This window comes from Phascolarctos cinereus, unplaced genomic scaffold, assembly GCF_003287225.1.
Source record: "Phascolarctos cinereus isolate Bilbo 61053 unplaced genomic scaffold, phaCin_HiC Scaffold_5;HRSCAF=322, whole genome shotgun sequence".
NCBI lineage: Eukaryota > Metazoa > Chordata > Mammalia > Diprotodontia > Phascolarctidae > Phascolarctos > Phascolarctos cinereus.
In genome coordinates this window covers 288,388,439-288,401,893 of record NW_027555958.1, presented here as the reverse complement: position 1 = coordinate 288,401,893, position 13,455 = coordinate 288,388,439, and the positions used below count along the sequence as shown (strand labels likewise).

The following is a 13,455-nucleotide window of genomic DNA, read 5'->3' as shown; positions in this document are numbered from 1 at the left end:
AAAATAAGCCTTGACTTTGCTGACAAGGACTACCAGAAAAACCTGGCTAGACCCTAGAAGAAAGGTGCTGGTTCAGAGTTTGACTGACACTGAAGCTAAGTGACAGGGAATGTGGTGGGGTGGGATCTTGGAAAGGTCCAGGGAGGGAAACCTGTAACTAAGGAGCTAGGCTTTGTGTTAAGATCAGGTGACTTTTTCAAGGCTATTTCCTCACCCCAGCACTCAATTTGACCAGGAGTTTGCTCCCGCCTCCCCCTTGAGCCAAAAGACTGTAATCTGAAGGGGCAAAGAGCAATATGGGACCAGCAGGAAAGAGAAGGATAAACAGCTCAGGCCTCAATCTCAATTCCCTCACACCCCCTTCAGTTACTACCTAACAGGAAAAAAAATGACTAATAGGTCACTGAATTAAGAGGAAAGGGGGATAACAAATCACTTAGATGATTAACTATGACCCCCAAGCAAGAGGCTTCCTTCTCAGCTCTACAAATCCATGATTCAAAGCCCCTCACCTTTCTTACCTCAACTCCCCTTCTTCCTCATTCAACTCAGTCCCCTTCCAGCCCCACCCTAGTGTCTGAGGACATGGGAGAATAGGGCAGGTTTGTTTCCAAACAGGAAAGAACAATACCACAGACACAGGAGGTTAGAAAATTCATTTTTTAAAAAAAATTTTAAATTAATTAAAAAAAAAACTCAACCTGGCATGAGCAAGATTCTGATTTGGGAACTAAACCAAAAGTCCTTGGTTGCAAACTCGTCCAGTCCAGCTCAACCAAGCATGCCATTCCCACCATTTGTGGCTCTGGTGGGAGAGGCTTAAGGTCCTCCCCACCCACCCCCATCCCTCGGTACAACAGTGCAGGGCCCCAGCCCTGGAATGGGGAAGAGATAAATCTTATCTGGAGGTGGGCCACCCCACCCCTCTCTACCCCATCAGGGTGGAGACCCTGGGAGAGTCGGCAAAAAAAGCAGTTACTGCCTCCAGGGTCTAAGCAGCAGTGATTTGGGGTGGGGGAGAAGATACCATCCAGTTTGAGGTCAGAGGAACAGTGGGAGCTGTGATCAGCATTTCAGAGGCAGAGTCCAGATTGGGGGGTGGCACAAAGTCCTTATCGCCCTTCAAATCCATTTTCCTGTTGCCACTATTCCTGGGGAGTCCCAAGGAGAGAGCCTGGCTTCTTCTCTGGCCACTGCCACAATCCAGGTTCACAGCCTCAGCACTGCAGAGCGTGGAGGTACACCCCCCTCATCCTATCCTCCATTACCACAGCTGCTCTAGACATTGGCAACCCACCCCCTCTCAGGTCACTAGAACTTATTACCCAGAGATCTATCTGTTATTAGCCAAGCACTGCACTCTGGCATAAGTAGGGGGAGAGGTGGCTGAAAGAAATTTTCTCCATCTTCCTTCCCCCTTCTCTCTCCAAGGCTGGCCCCATTCTCCCATACATTAGATATATCTGTATATTTTTATATATTATAGTTATATATTAAAAAGAGAAAAGACCAGTTACTGACTTTCCTGAAGAGAAATCCTCCCTGAAGGCCTTGGGTGGCTCAGGAAGTTTAAAAAAAAAAATTATAAAATTTTCCAGTGCAATCTTCAGGAAATACCCCACCCCATCCCACCCCACCCTTCCCTAACCTGTCCTCCTCTGCACCCACCCCTACCCCAAGCACTTCTAGCCCCTGCACCCCCAGCCCGGGCCCCAGCAGCACAAAGTCTTATCTCTGCCCATCCATTGCAGCCACAGCTTTCTGCTGGGAACCCCCTTGTTGTGCCCCGGGGGGCCACGTGGGCTGAGGATGGTGGAGGTGGTGTAGGCTGTGAGCTGTGGGGGAAGAGGGTGGGATCCAGGCTGCCTGGTGGCTGGGTGGAGAAGAGGCCCAAAAGGGGCTGAAGTTTGCAGGGGGGGAGCAAGCCATGGCTGTCATGGGACTGTTACTGCTCTGCAGGGTCTCCGAGGCCCGTAGCTTGGAGAACATGGCCAATGCGTCCGGGAAATTGGGCGGCGTAGCAGGCGTGTTGCTAGGTGTGCACATCTGTAAAGAGATGAAACACAGGGCGATGTTCAAGCAAGCTCCGATCTAGAATCAGGACCCACATTAGCTCCCAGAATACCCCCACGTGCTCTGCAAACCACCTCCTCCCTTCTTGCTAAAGTCTGCAGCACTCTGCTTTGAAGAGTCAGCTTTCCCAGATCATTTTCCCAACCTTGGATCACTCCCTGTCTCCAGGGTTCTTCCAACTTCTCCAGCCCTGAAGCAGCAGCAACTGGACATAAGCACCCACCCCATCCCCTCAGGCTTGAAACAATCCGAAGAAATGAGGACAAAATCCAAGTTGATTTCACCAGAACTCCAGAAGAGCATGGGCACTGCTTGGGAGGGAATTCTCTTCACCCAATGTTCACAACAGGAGACCCCTATGGGTCTTTATAAGGACCATTTCACAGGTGAGAAAATGGAGGATCAAGGTGATTCAGGTACTGCCCATCTGACTCGGTGGTACCACATCAACTCAAAGTTCCTCAACCCATCTTCTCCTTTACAGAATTCCTCCCCTTGGCTTGGGAAGGATCTCAGAAGGAAGGGACTGATTGAGGCAAAATCCAGAAAAACCCACTGTCAGATGCACAAAAGGAAAACCACACGGAGACTCTCAGACCAGTCTTGAGCACAGGCTCTATTTGCTAGCTACCGGAGTCTCTGGACAGGCTAATAAGCTCATCTCTGTAGGCCAGAGGCTCTTCAATCAAAGATGTCTCAGTGCTAACATCTAACCTCAGTTTAGTTCTCAAGGAATTAGGTGGCCTTCTCTAGCTTGGCCCTCAGGAGGAGAGGAGAAAAGGGGGGATGGTTAGGCTAGGGTCAAGCAGTAAGAATGCTGGCTTTCACAAATATAATCTTACTAGATCCTCATAATGACCCTATGTGGTATTGAAATTATAATCCCTATTTTATAGAAAAGGGAAACTGAGGATCTGTGTTGTGTTAAGTGACTTTCCCCTGGGTCATATAACTACTTGGATGTAGAGTAGCTTGCAAGGAGGGGACTCGGTCAGAAGACCCATCTCTACTAACCTGGATTCAGTGGGGTGGGTTTAGTAGAGAGAATGCTGGATTTAGACTCCAAGCTCAAATTCAGCCACTTAACTTACTACTACTTGTGACCTTGGGCTAGTTCAGGGGTGGGGAACCTGCAGCCTCTGGGTACTTAGGTGAGGCCCTTTGACTGAATCCAAATTGGGCTAGTCGTTTAATTAGTAGGTTAGATTAGATGACCCCTTCCCCCAAAGGTCCCCTTCAGGCTCCAGATCTATGACTCTGAGACCCAGGCAGAACAGTCAAGCTTAGCCCACTACGGATGGCTCCTTGCCCAAGGGCTATTTCTATGTATGCCAGACACTATTCTAAATAAAGAGGTTCCACAATGGGAATGTAGGAGCAAAACCAAGAACCAGGCCAGGCAAATGAAATTTGGGCACCTTAGCCGCTTCTCTCTTTCCTCCTGAAGCCATATATCATTCTCTGAATGTCTCCTAATTTTAGCTGCAGCAAGTGGTCCCTCCCTAGAACTCACCCCTGGAAGGTGGGGGAGGGGAAGAAGACAAGGTTCTAGGAATCTATGACTCCTGATTTAGCTTTTCATCATTCCCTAGCTAACCTCTAGTGGGAATGAGGCCTAGCCTAACAACAATCTTCCTCTCCCCTTCCCAAGGACAGCAGAAAAAAAACTGAATCGGGAGGCAAAAGATCTGGGTTCAAATGCTGACTCTGCGGCTTACCACCTGTGTGATGGGCAGCGAGGCACTAAACTTCCCTGGGCCTGTTTCCTCAATTGTATAAATAAGGAGGGGTGGGATTCAAAGGCCTCAGAGGTACTTCCTATCTCTAAATCTATGATCTGAAGAACACTCTCACATCAGCATTCCCGGAATTATGAACTGCCCCCACTCACATCCTCTACCCAGCTGAAGGTACATCATTGGCCTCCCCACCTCAGTACTCTCCTCACCCCACCCCTAACTCATCAATTTTCAAGGACCCATTTTACCCACAGCAAGAAATGAGGACTAGGAGGAAGGACAGGGCCAAAGAATCAAACCAAACCCTCCAGTTCAAGCAAGTAGTCCCAGCCTAGCTCCTTCAGAAGTAATCTGGTTAAAAAAGCCATTTCTACAAACCAGCTATCTGCTGAGGCACAGTGGTCCCTGCATTCCATCATTCCATCAATGGGCAGCCTATTCAGCCACTAAAGGGTGGCACCACAGTGCAGAGCTCAGGGCCTGGAGTCTGGAAGACCCGAGTTCAAGTGTGGCCTCTGACTTTTACTAGCTGTGTGACCCTGGGCAAGTCACTTGGTCTTTGTTTGCTTCAGTTTCTTCAACTATAAAACTGGGGATACGTATCTGCCTCCTAGGGTTGTAGTGAGGATCAAATGAGGTAATAATTCTAAAGTGCTTAGCACGGTGCCTGACACACAGTAGGTGCTATGTAAATGTGTATGCCCTTATTTCCCCACTTGGGGATTCAGTTTCCTCATCTGCAATAAGAGGGAGTTGAACTAGGTGAGATGATCTCTTCAAGCTCTGACAGTCTGAGAAATAGGAGAAATAACAGAAGGGCTCTATATTTACACAGTTTATATCAATCTACAATTATCTTAATTTGTCTACTCACTATTCCCTCTAACATATTAATAAGAGATGACATTTAATACAGTCCTTTAAGGTCTGTACTTTACAGGAATTATTTTCACCTGATGCTCACAAAAGGAGGGGTATTATGTTGCCCATTTCACAGGTGAGAAAACTGAGGCTCAAGAGTTTCCAGAACTGCCCAGAGTCTCATTTTGACTCAAGTACTGCTGTACCACAATACCTCAATATCCCTCAACCCATTTTCTCCTTTGCTGAATTCCACCTCCTTGCTCACATGCCCTCTTCACTTTTCTTCTTTGACAATCCAACCCCAAGCTATCCCTTCAGTGTTTCAAATCATGAATCCTCCCCCGACTATTGCAACCCAGCAAATTTCCTCTCCTCTGAAGTCTTGCAGCATTTGTCTAGACTAATGGTTCTCAAGACTCTTAATTATGGAGGACTCCCCCCCTGCCACCACCACCACCACCAAAGAGTTTTTGTTTATGTGGACTAGATTCATCAATATTTGCCTTATTAGAAAACAAATGTGTTACTATTATGAAAAATGTTTTACCTTAAGGGTCTTGGGACCCCTAGGGGTCACTGGGCCCCACTTTAAGAACCTGTGGTTTATACCATTCACTCAATTATCAAGTGACCAAGATATATACACACACACATGCACATATATATAAAATATAACAATGAAAAACAATCTTTATCCTCAAAGGGCCTGTAATCTAATATGGGGCCAGGGGATATAATGCACACAAATAAACATAATGCAACATAAACTGTGATAAGGCAAAGGACTGGTTCTCCAGATAAAACACCAAAGAAAATTTCCCAAAGCACAGACATTTTTCAGATAGAATGATCCAGGAAGACTGCCCAGAGGAAGGGGTATTTGAGATGGGCCTTGATTGAAGATTCTTCACAGGCAGAGACATGTGAAGGGGGTATGTTTTACACAAAGAAAGCAAAGGGCAGCAGGACTCAACTGGGAAACAGCTGGCAGTCCATTGTGCCTTAAATAGGTGAAAGGGGGTGAAGGGAAACAAGACTGGAAGGGCGGGTCACCATAGGAAGGCTGAGGAGTTTTCATTTTATCCCTAGGGCCAGTAGTTTCCCAAATAGTCTGGAGGTGCAAAGGACAATCCCCTGGCAAGAGGGAAGATATCAAGAGTTGTACATATGTTCTTTTTTTTCCCATTTAAAAACAAAAGTAAGCTTTGTTATAATACTGACTACACAGATAGACTCTGGTGTCTTCATTCACTAACAGGCAGAGGGTGAAATGTCCTGAGCAGAAAGCCCAAGTTCCCTAAAATGGAGGAACTGGCCGTCATTCTACATGCTTGCTTAATTAGATTTTTACAGATCGCCTCAAACTAGGCTGAATTAAACTAACCAGCCCCAAATGGACAACTGGTGTAGAGAGAGTCCCTTGCAGAAACCTCAGAATGAAGGGCAATACTAAGAGTTCCAGCACAAGGGAATTACAAAATGACAGAAATGACTGTTCTACTCCCACTAGGCACTCTTTCATCATCTATGCTACAAGGTAAAAACAGGGTGCTAATCAGACCTGACAAGCTGGCCAAAAAATTTGTACTTTCAAGATTGTCTGAAATACAGATTTATATCCACCATCATTAACAAAGAACCTCATCTTAAAGAAATATCTTGCTTTGAGATATTAGCTAATGATAGTATGAAGCCATCACTGCTAGCCAGACACTTAAAAAAAGGATCATCTATTAAAAAAAAAACACCCCTTAATACACCTCACCGAAAACTTGGAAAGAGAAATTCTTCTAAAATGCTTTAAAAAAATTCTCCCAAACAACAGTGTCGGTGGGTTTTGAACCCATTTGTTCAAAATGTCAAATTTTATTATTATTAATGTTAAAACCTTGTGATTAGCATATAAGAACAAATGACTGGCATCAGAGATGACGGAAATTTACTAGTCGAATTTCTACAAAAACTTTCGTCATGACTGGTGGATAGGACCAAAAAATGAGTGTATCATGATTCAGCAGTCTCAGCCAACTAAAGTACTTCTTCCATTTGGACATATTCATCTTTCTATCATTTCCAGACATGATAACTGTTAAAATCTTTAACATCAGAAGAAAGTAAATTTCAATCAAGACCTTTAAACTGCTTATATCATAAGACATTAGACCCAAATTTTTAAAAAGTATCTTCTATCACATTAATAATTTTTAGCATGAGCAAAAAGATTTTGTGTACTGTTAATAAAAGTAAGTTATTTTATAAAGACCTGATTTCAAATCTGGCCTCAGTTTCCTCATCTGTAAAATGAGCTGCAGAAGGAAATGGCAAACCACTCCAATGTCTCTTCTAAGAAAACCCCAGATAGGGTCACAAACCGACTGAATAACAAAGTCATTTTTACCAATCAGGACCTGAAGCCCAAGGCCAAATGGGTATTAAATAGCAGTACTAGACTTTGAACTCAAGTCTTCTGACTCCAAATCTAGCACTTTCCCCATTGTCAACGCATTGTTCCTGTACTGTCTCATCTCTTGGACTCCCAGCTTACTTCTCCCATTTGGTTTTTATTTCCTTAACATTTTAAACTCCTTAAGGACGAGGAATGTGCTTCATCCTGTTTTATATTAGCTTGTTCAATGTTCCTACAAAAACGCTTGTCTATGTGGATTCTGTATGGGCTGTCCCTTTGTTGGGACCACCCTGCCACCTCATCTCTGCCAGATCCTCTGCCTCCTTTCAAAACTAAGTTCATGCCACCTTCTATGGGAAACCTGTTGACCCCCCCACTTCCCAGATATCATTGCTCTCCTTCCTTAAAGTATATTGAATATACTTGTGTAAATATCTATCCTTCCCCTCACCCCTCAACAGAATGTAAGCTGATTGAAGGGGGTGGGGGGGGTTAGAACAATGCCATGCATATAGAAGGTATGCCATGCATATAGAAGGTATTTAAATATGGATTAGATAGGGTAACCCCCAGAATAAGTACAAGGAACTGCCCAGGAGGAAAGGGACCACTTCTCATTCTCGGTGCCTGGCACATACTAAGACTCATTTCATCTAAACTTTGTATCCCTTGGTGCTAGTACAACTACACTTAGTTCACTAAACTGAAATCAGCTGACTGGTGTTATGATGTATATATTTCAGTAATTTGTGTCTTATGGAAAACTTGGCAAATGGTATTTATGATGCCAAAGGGTATATACACTTAGCAACGGTCAAGCTCTTAGCCTGTCCTACCTTGCCTTGGGGGATACGGAAGCAGGCTACTAGTAGCTTAACATAAAAGAGTCTAGTTCACATAGACCTGCCCTCCTCCCTTCCCAACTAGGACACTCTAGTCCTTCCCAACATCAGGGCACAGTAGGGAAAAAAAAAGTAGCTGGGGCTGCTTTGGCAGCAGGTGGCTTACACCTGGGAGAATAATACTTGCTAGCATTTATATACCACTTTAAGATTTGCAAGGTGCTTTGCATATTTATCTCATGTGACCCTAGCAAAAATCCTAAGAAGTATTATTAGTCTCTTTATTAAGGAAACTGAGGCTAAAAGAGGTTAACACAGGGTCTCAGTCAGTCTAGGGTCTCACAGTCAGTCTATGTCAGAGGTGAGATTTGAATTCAAGTCTTTTCTCACTCTGAGGTCAGCTCCACACCCGTTATTACCACCTAGCTGTCTTAGACACTGTTTAAGAGAGAAGGGCAAGACAAAAACAGGAACAGGTCAATTTACAGTTCCTTTCTTAAGACACACCTCCCTTATTTGATTCCAGCACACTAGCTACACTAACACAGCCATGTAAGGAGTCTCAGAATGGACACACTGAATCAAAGAGGAAGGCGGTCTCCAACCCATTCTGGCCCAGCTCTTGCTTGGGGGGTGGGGGAGGGGAAAGAATGCAAAGCTATCTTTTCCTGAGGACTCCACCAAAGATTACAGCACACAACAGTAAACACCAAAGTTGAGTTTCTGAGAAATGGGTCATCAGCAGGTCCCCAGGCTAGGGAGGGAACTGGTGAGGAAGGAGGCAGGAGATAACATCCATCTCCCAGATACCAACATTCAAACACAAGCCTCATTTTAAAGCACGGGTTGGTTTTGTTTTTAACGTTTTTATTTTTGTCACAGCCTCCTTTGACAAGTCTGGTGATGCCTAAGGATCTCTTTTCTCAAAATGTTTTTAAATGGATAAATAACATTAATCAGATCACAAAAGAAACCAATTACACTAAAAGTTGTCAAAATATTTCTAAAAATATGTTCATGGATCCCAGCTTAAGAATCCATTTCTCTTTTACGGGAAACTTTCAGAAGTATTTTTAAGTTCACAGGGCACAAAATTAAGACCCTGGGAAGGCTGGAACATTATCCACTTCTCCTTAGTGCCCTAATCTCCCCACCTTCTGGGGCCTATCTGAAGGTTTCTCCTTTGGAGGAAAGCAGACAGGCAGACAGACTGCTCTTGCGAATTTAGACACTTAACACCTGGTCTGTAAACCTGGGGCAGGTGTTGCTGTCAGCAGCTTGTCCATTTTATTCCTTATTATTATTATTATTGTTATTATTATTAAGTCTTGGCAATTCTAAGAGAGGACTTCCATTTTGTAAAGTACAATTTAAAAGAAATTCCCCTCTTTCTCCTTTATGACTAGATGGAATGGGAGCGCAAAGTAGATTAGGAAGACTGCATACAAAGTATTTCTTCCAGCAAACATCTGTAGATAATGTAGGGGGAAGGGAAGGCCAAGGACACAAACACTTGTCAAAAACTTACTCCAGGAGGCAGTCAGAGTAGATATCCAGGAGAATAATATTTGACAAGGTGGGGTCACTAGGGCATTCTCCCAACAACCCACCCCCACTTCAACTCTCTCTCTCACATACATACACATACACACACATACTCTCTCACACTCACATACATATATACACACACACACACACACACACACACACACACACACATACCCCCTTGGCTAATAGGTAACTAGCTAGAAAAACAGGGAAAGAATAGGCAGTTGGTGCTGGGACACTTATCGACCAACCAGGGCTCCAGAGTAAGAATGAACAACCACAACGACAAAAAAAAACCGAATCCCCTTCCTTTCACCACACAAGGGGTGGACTATGGGTGTGGAATGCAGCATATGCTGTCAGACAAGGACAACATGTGGTTGGTTATGCTAAATTATTTTTTCTCTTAAAAGTCTTTGTTTTAGGAGAAGGCTTACTGGGAAGGGGAGAGCTGAGCAGAGAGAGCAAGTAATGAAATGAATCTGATGTAAAAAGAGAGAGTTACCAACAAAAAAAGGCAGTCAAACTAGGCTTCCAAGAGATTTTTCTGTCTGGATGGGATAGAGGTACCCCTTAACCAAGAGAACAGAAGATTCTAGAATGGGGCAGGGGCTCTAGAGGGAAGATTTAGGGGGATGTGTTATTCTAGGTCCATTATAAATACTAACACACCCACTGCTGCAGAAAGATTAAGTGGGATTCTGTGCCTCATCTTACCCAAAATCAGGGTCCAACCTGCTCTGTCCCCAACCCTAACAGGGCAAGGTGAGAGGGGCTCACACACTGAAGTTGTCACTCAATTCTCCCATTCATGCCTAGAGACAAATGTTTCCCTTTCCTTCTATGCCCATTTCCTCTGGCTGAAGGGTCAGAAGAGTGGATTATCCCATCCCTCCCCCCTCTTTCCCCCCCCCCCCCCGTTCATGGCCCCCCAGAGCAGCCCCAACGAGAGACTTGGGAGATTCAGGTCTCTTCCACTTTCAGAAACCTTCAAACCTCCGTCTCTCTAACTTGCAAGGCTTAAAAATCTCTTGCACCCTATCTCCCACCTCCCCTCCCTCACTGGAAGCTCAGCCAAGGGGAGGGGGGAGGGAGAAGTCATGCCCTAGGTCATGGTCAAGCAGCTCAGGGTCCTGGGTCACAAAGTTTGCTCTGGGCCTGTCTGAGCAGCTCTTTCCTGGAAGACATTTTGGCTTTGTTTACATTTGCAGGCGAGGCGCTCGCTCCAAGGCAACATGGCTGTCACTGGCCTCGATGGCTGACAGCAAGCCCCCCACCTCCAGCCCTGCTGGCACTACTAGCACCTGGACCTGACTGCAGCCCCCACCAAGCGGCCGTCTGCGGGGGGTGGGGAGGCCCTGGCTCTTCCCGCCACACTAGGGGCCCCACTTCCGCACTGGCTTGCTTGCATAAGTCTAAAATCTTTGGGGATGGGTGGAGGGGAGGTGTAAGATTAGGTCTCTCTGACTCCCCCCCCACCAACCTTCCCACCCCCCACAATAACTTACCATCTGGTGATGAGGGTGGCTGTTGGGAATGTTTGTTTCTTGGAAAAACGTGCTCAGGGCGGTCTGTGGGCAAACACAGAGTGGCAGTTAGCCAAATCCGGGGTGGGAAGAGAGAGGAGGGGTGGGGGGGGCAGAACCCCAACACAAGCTCCCGTCCGGCCAGGATTCCCACCACTGCCTCTGCACTGCTGCCCCAGCCTAAACCCAAGAGCCGGTTATCAGCTTAGCACTGCCTCCAATGCCGTACCCCCCCCAAACACAACCCGTCCTTGCAAGGCCAAGCTAGGGCTGCTCCCCCTTTTTCTTCCAATCGCCAAATCACCCTACCCATCCTGCACCGAGGCCGGTGTCACTCGAGTTAAAAAGTCGCCGCTGGTTCCCACGTGGAGAAATAAGCAGTGGGGCCACGGGGGGAGCGAGGTGGGGGACAATCTAGACACTTCCGCACCCCCCCATCCCCCAAGCATCTCCCTTACAACCGCTTTCCCTCGAACCACTCCCCCTACCACCAGGAGAGGAACCACGTCCCTTTGCTGCCGCCGCCCACCCCCCTGCAGGAAAAGCGAGGCCCAGCTCCCTGCGCCTTAAGCTCTCGGGAGCTCCACGCGACACCGCGATCCTCGGGTGGCCACGGGCTCTCCTTCCTCAGGCCCTGACATCAATAACCCCCCCCCCAGTCACCTCGAAGCTGAAAAGGAGAAGGGGGGAAGAAATTCACGCGCCCTTCTTTCCTGGGGGTCTGAGAACTCACGGGTCAGTACCTTTCCCCCTTCCCCAAATAAACTTGGGGCAGAGGCGAGGGGGGATCAGAGGTGTGTATGTTATGTGCGTGTGTGGGAGCTGAACTCGCTGCTTCCCACTCGTGGCCTGGTCTGGCCCCGTGGTTTATTTAAAGACACACACATACGCGCGCACACACACGCACTCTCTCTCTTCTTGGATTGGGTCCGGCAGGGATAGAAATAGAAGAGGGGAAGCGCAGGGGGGGCGGCGGCGTGCATGGGAGGAGGGTGTCCGCCCGGGGTATAACGGGAAGCTTGAGCCAAGCCCCGGGCGCCTGTCCGTGTCCGTCTGTCCGTCCGTCCGACCGTCCTCCCGGCGGCCGCAAAAGCACGAACGCACCTCGAACTGCCAGTGGGCCGCCTGCAGCATCTGCTTCGCCTGGTCGGCCGCGCAGCCCGCGGCCAGCACGAACTGGTTGATCATGACCTGGTGCCTGAGCTCCTCCATATTCACCGACATGGCGAGAAGAAGCGAAGCCGGCACCAGCCGCCCAGCGGGAAAGAAGAGAGTCCGATGTCCGGGGGGCTGGGGGGAGCGGGGAGGCGTCCGCCGATGCTGGCTTCCTCCTTCTCTCTCGCCTTTTTCTCCGGCCTGCGCCCGCCTGCCTCCTCCGCCTGCCCTTCTCTTCCTTCCCAACCCCCAGCAATCGCCGCCTGCGCTCCCTCCCCTCCCTTCGGCCCAAGCAGCCTGCTTCAATCGGCCCCGACCGGACGAATGTTGTGGTTCGCCCGCTCTCCCTCCTCCCGGGGAGAACACCACAAACAACAGCGCGGGGCGGGGCCTGGGAGTGTCCCAACGTTCGAGGTCCCGCGTTCCCCGGCCGCTGATTGGACGACGCGCCTCTCCGCCAGAGCCCTGGCGTATGTATGGGTGTTCGATTCGAATCCCCGAGTCTCGGAGGCTGTTACTGTTGCTCTTTTTTTTTTTCTCTTGCACCTCCCCCCCACCCTGGCCTAGTCCATTGGAGGAGGCTTGAGCTGTCGGGCTCCCCGGACATTGGCTGTTTGCTGTGTTTTGGCTTCTGGGGCCGGTGGTTGGCTGCAACCTAGCAGTTGGGGAGGAGCCGCCGGTGCTGATTGGCCATTCATGCTCCTGTTTGAACTCAACTTGAAAACCTTGAGTGTTTCCTGATTGGCTGAAGCCCTTCTGTTTTCTGTTGTAGGAATGGGGCTGGTGTAGCCAAGTTCATTCATTACTTCATTGAAACTGAACATGCTCAGCTGGAAAAGCAAGCCTGAGTGGGTTTGACTCATTTCCTCTCGAAGATGTGGTCATCTCAAGAAACAGAATTATCAAAATAGAAAACAGACAGAGTTGTTGCAGCTGCTCAAATCACAGTCGTATAACTTTCAAGACCCCTCACTTTTTTTTCTTTTTGCAAAATTTTGGAACTTTGTTCTCTGAAAATTTAAAACAATAAGAATTTACAATGAATATTGTAAGCATTCCACTGATGCAGAGAGAAAAAATACATATTTTCTCAGTCTTTGGAGCTGAAGTTTGTTTTTTCTTTTCTTTTTTTTTTTTTGTTTTGTTTTGTTTTCCAGGACAAACTGAAGCTTTACTTTCCTTAAAAACAAACAAACCACGCAACTGTAACTGTTATCCTGGCTCATTAAAAACAAAAACAAAACGAAATCAATTTGATCTTAAGGATTTTCTGTTTGGGAGTTTCTACGTTGTGGGGAAAA

At 47.2% G+C, this 13,455-nt stretch overlaps 1 protein-coding gene and 1 long non-coding RNA gene across 2 annotated transcripts; one reads left to right on the top strand and one right to left on the bottom strand.

Annotated features, from left to right (window-relative positions):
* Positions 1-639: 639 nt before the first annotated feature.
* UBALD2 (UBA like domain containing 2) lies at positions 640-12,223 on the bottom strand. Its single transcript, XM_021002537.2, has 3 exons — positions 12,104-12,223; positions 10,982-11,044; positions 640-2,046 (listed from the first exon to the last, which is right to left on the bottom strand). The coding sequence occupies exons 1-3, from the start codon at positions 12,221-12,223 to the stop codon at positions 1,729-1,731; spliced, it is 501 nt and encodes a 166-aa protein (XP_020858196.1). The 3' UTR covers positions 640-1,728.
* LOC144457738 (uncharacterized) lies at positions 11,449-13,406 on the top strand. The gene is made up of 2 exons (XR_013487197.1): positions 11,449-11,734; positions 12,927-13,406. It is a non-coding gene; the product is annotated as an uncharacterized LOC144457738 (long non-coding RNA).
* Positions 13,407-13,455: the final 49 nt, after the last annotated feature.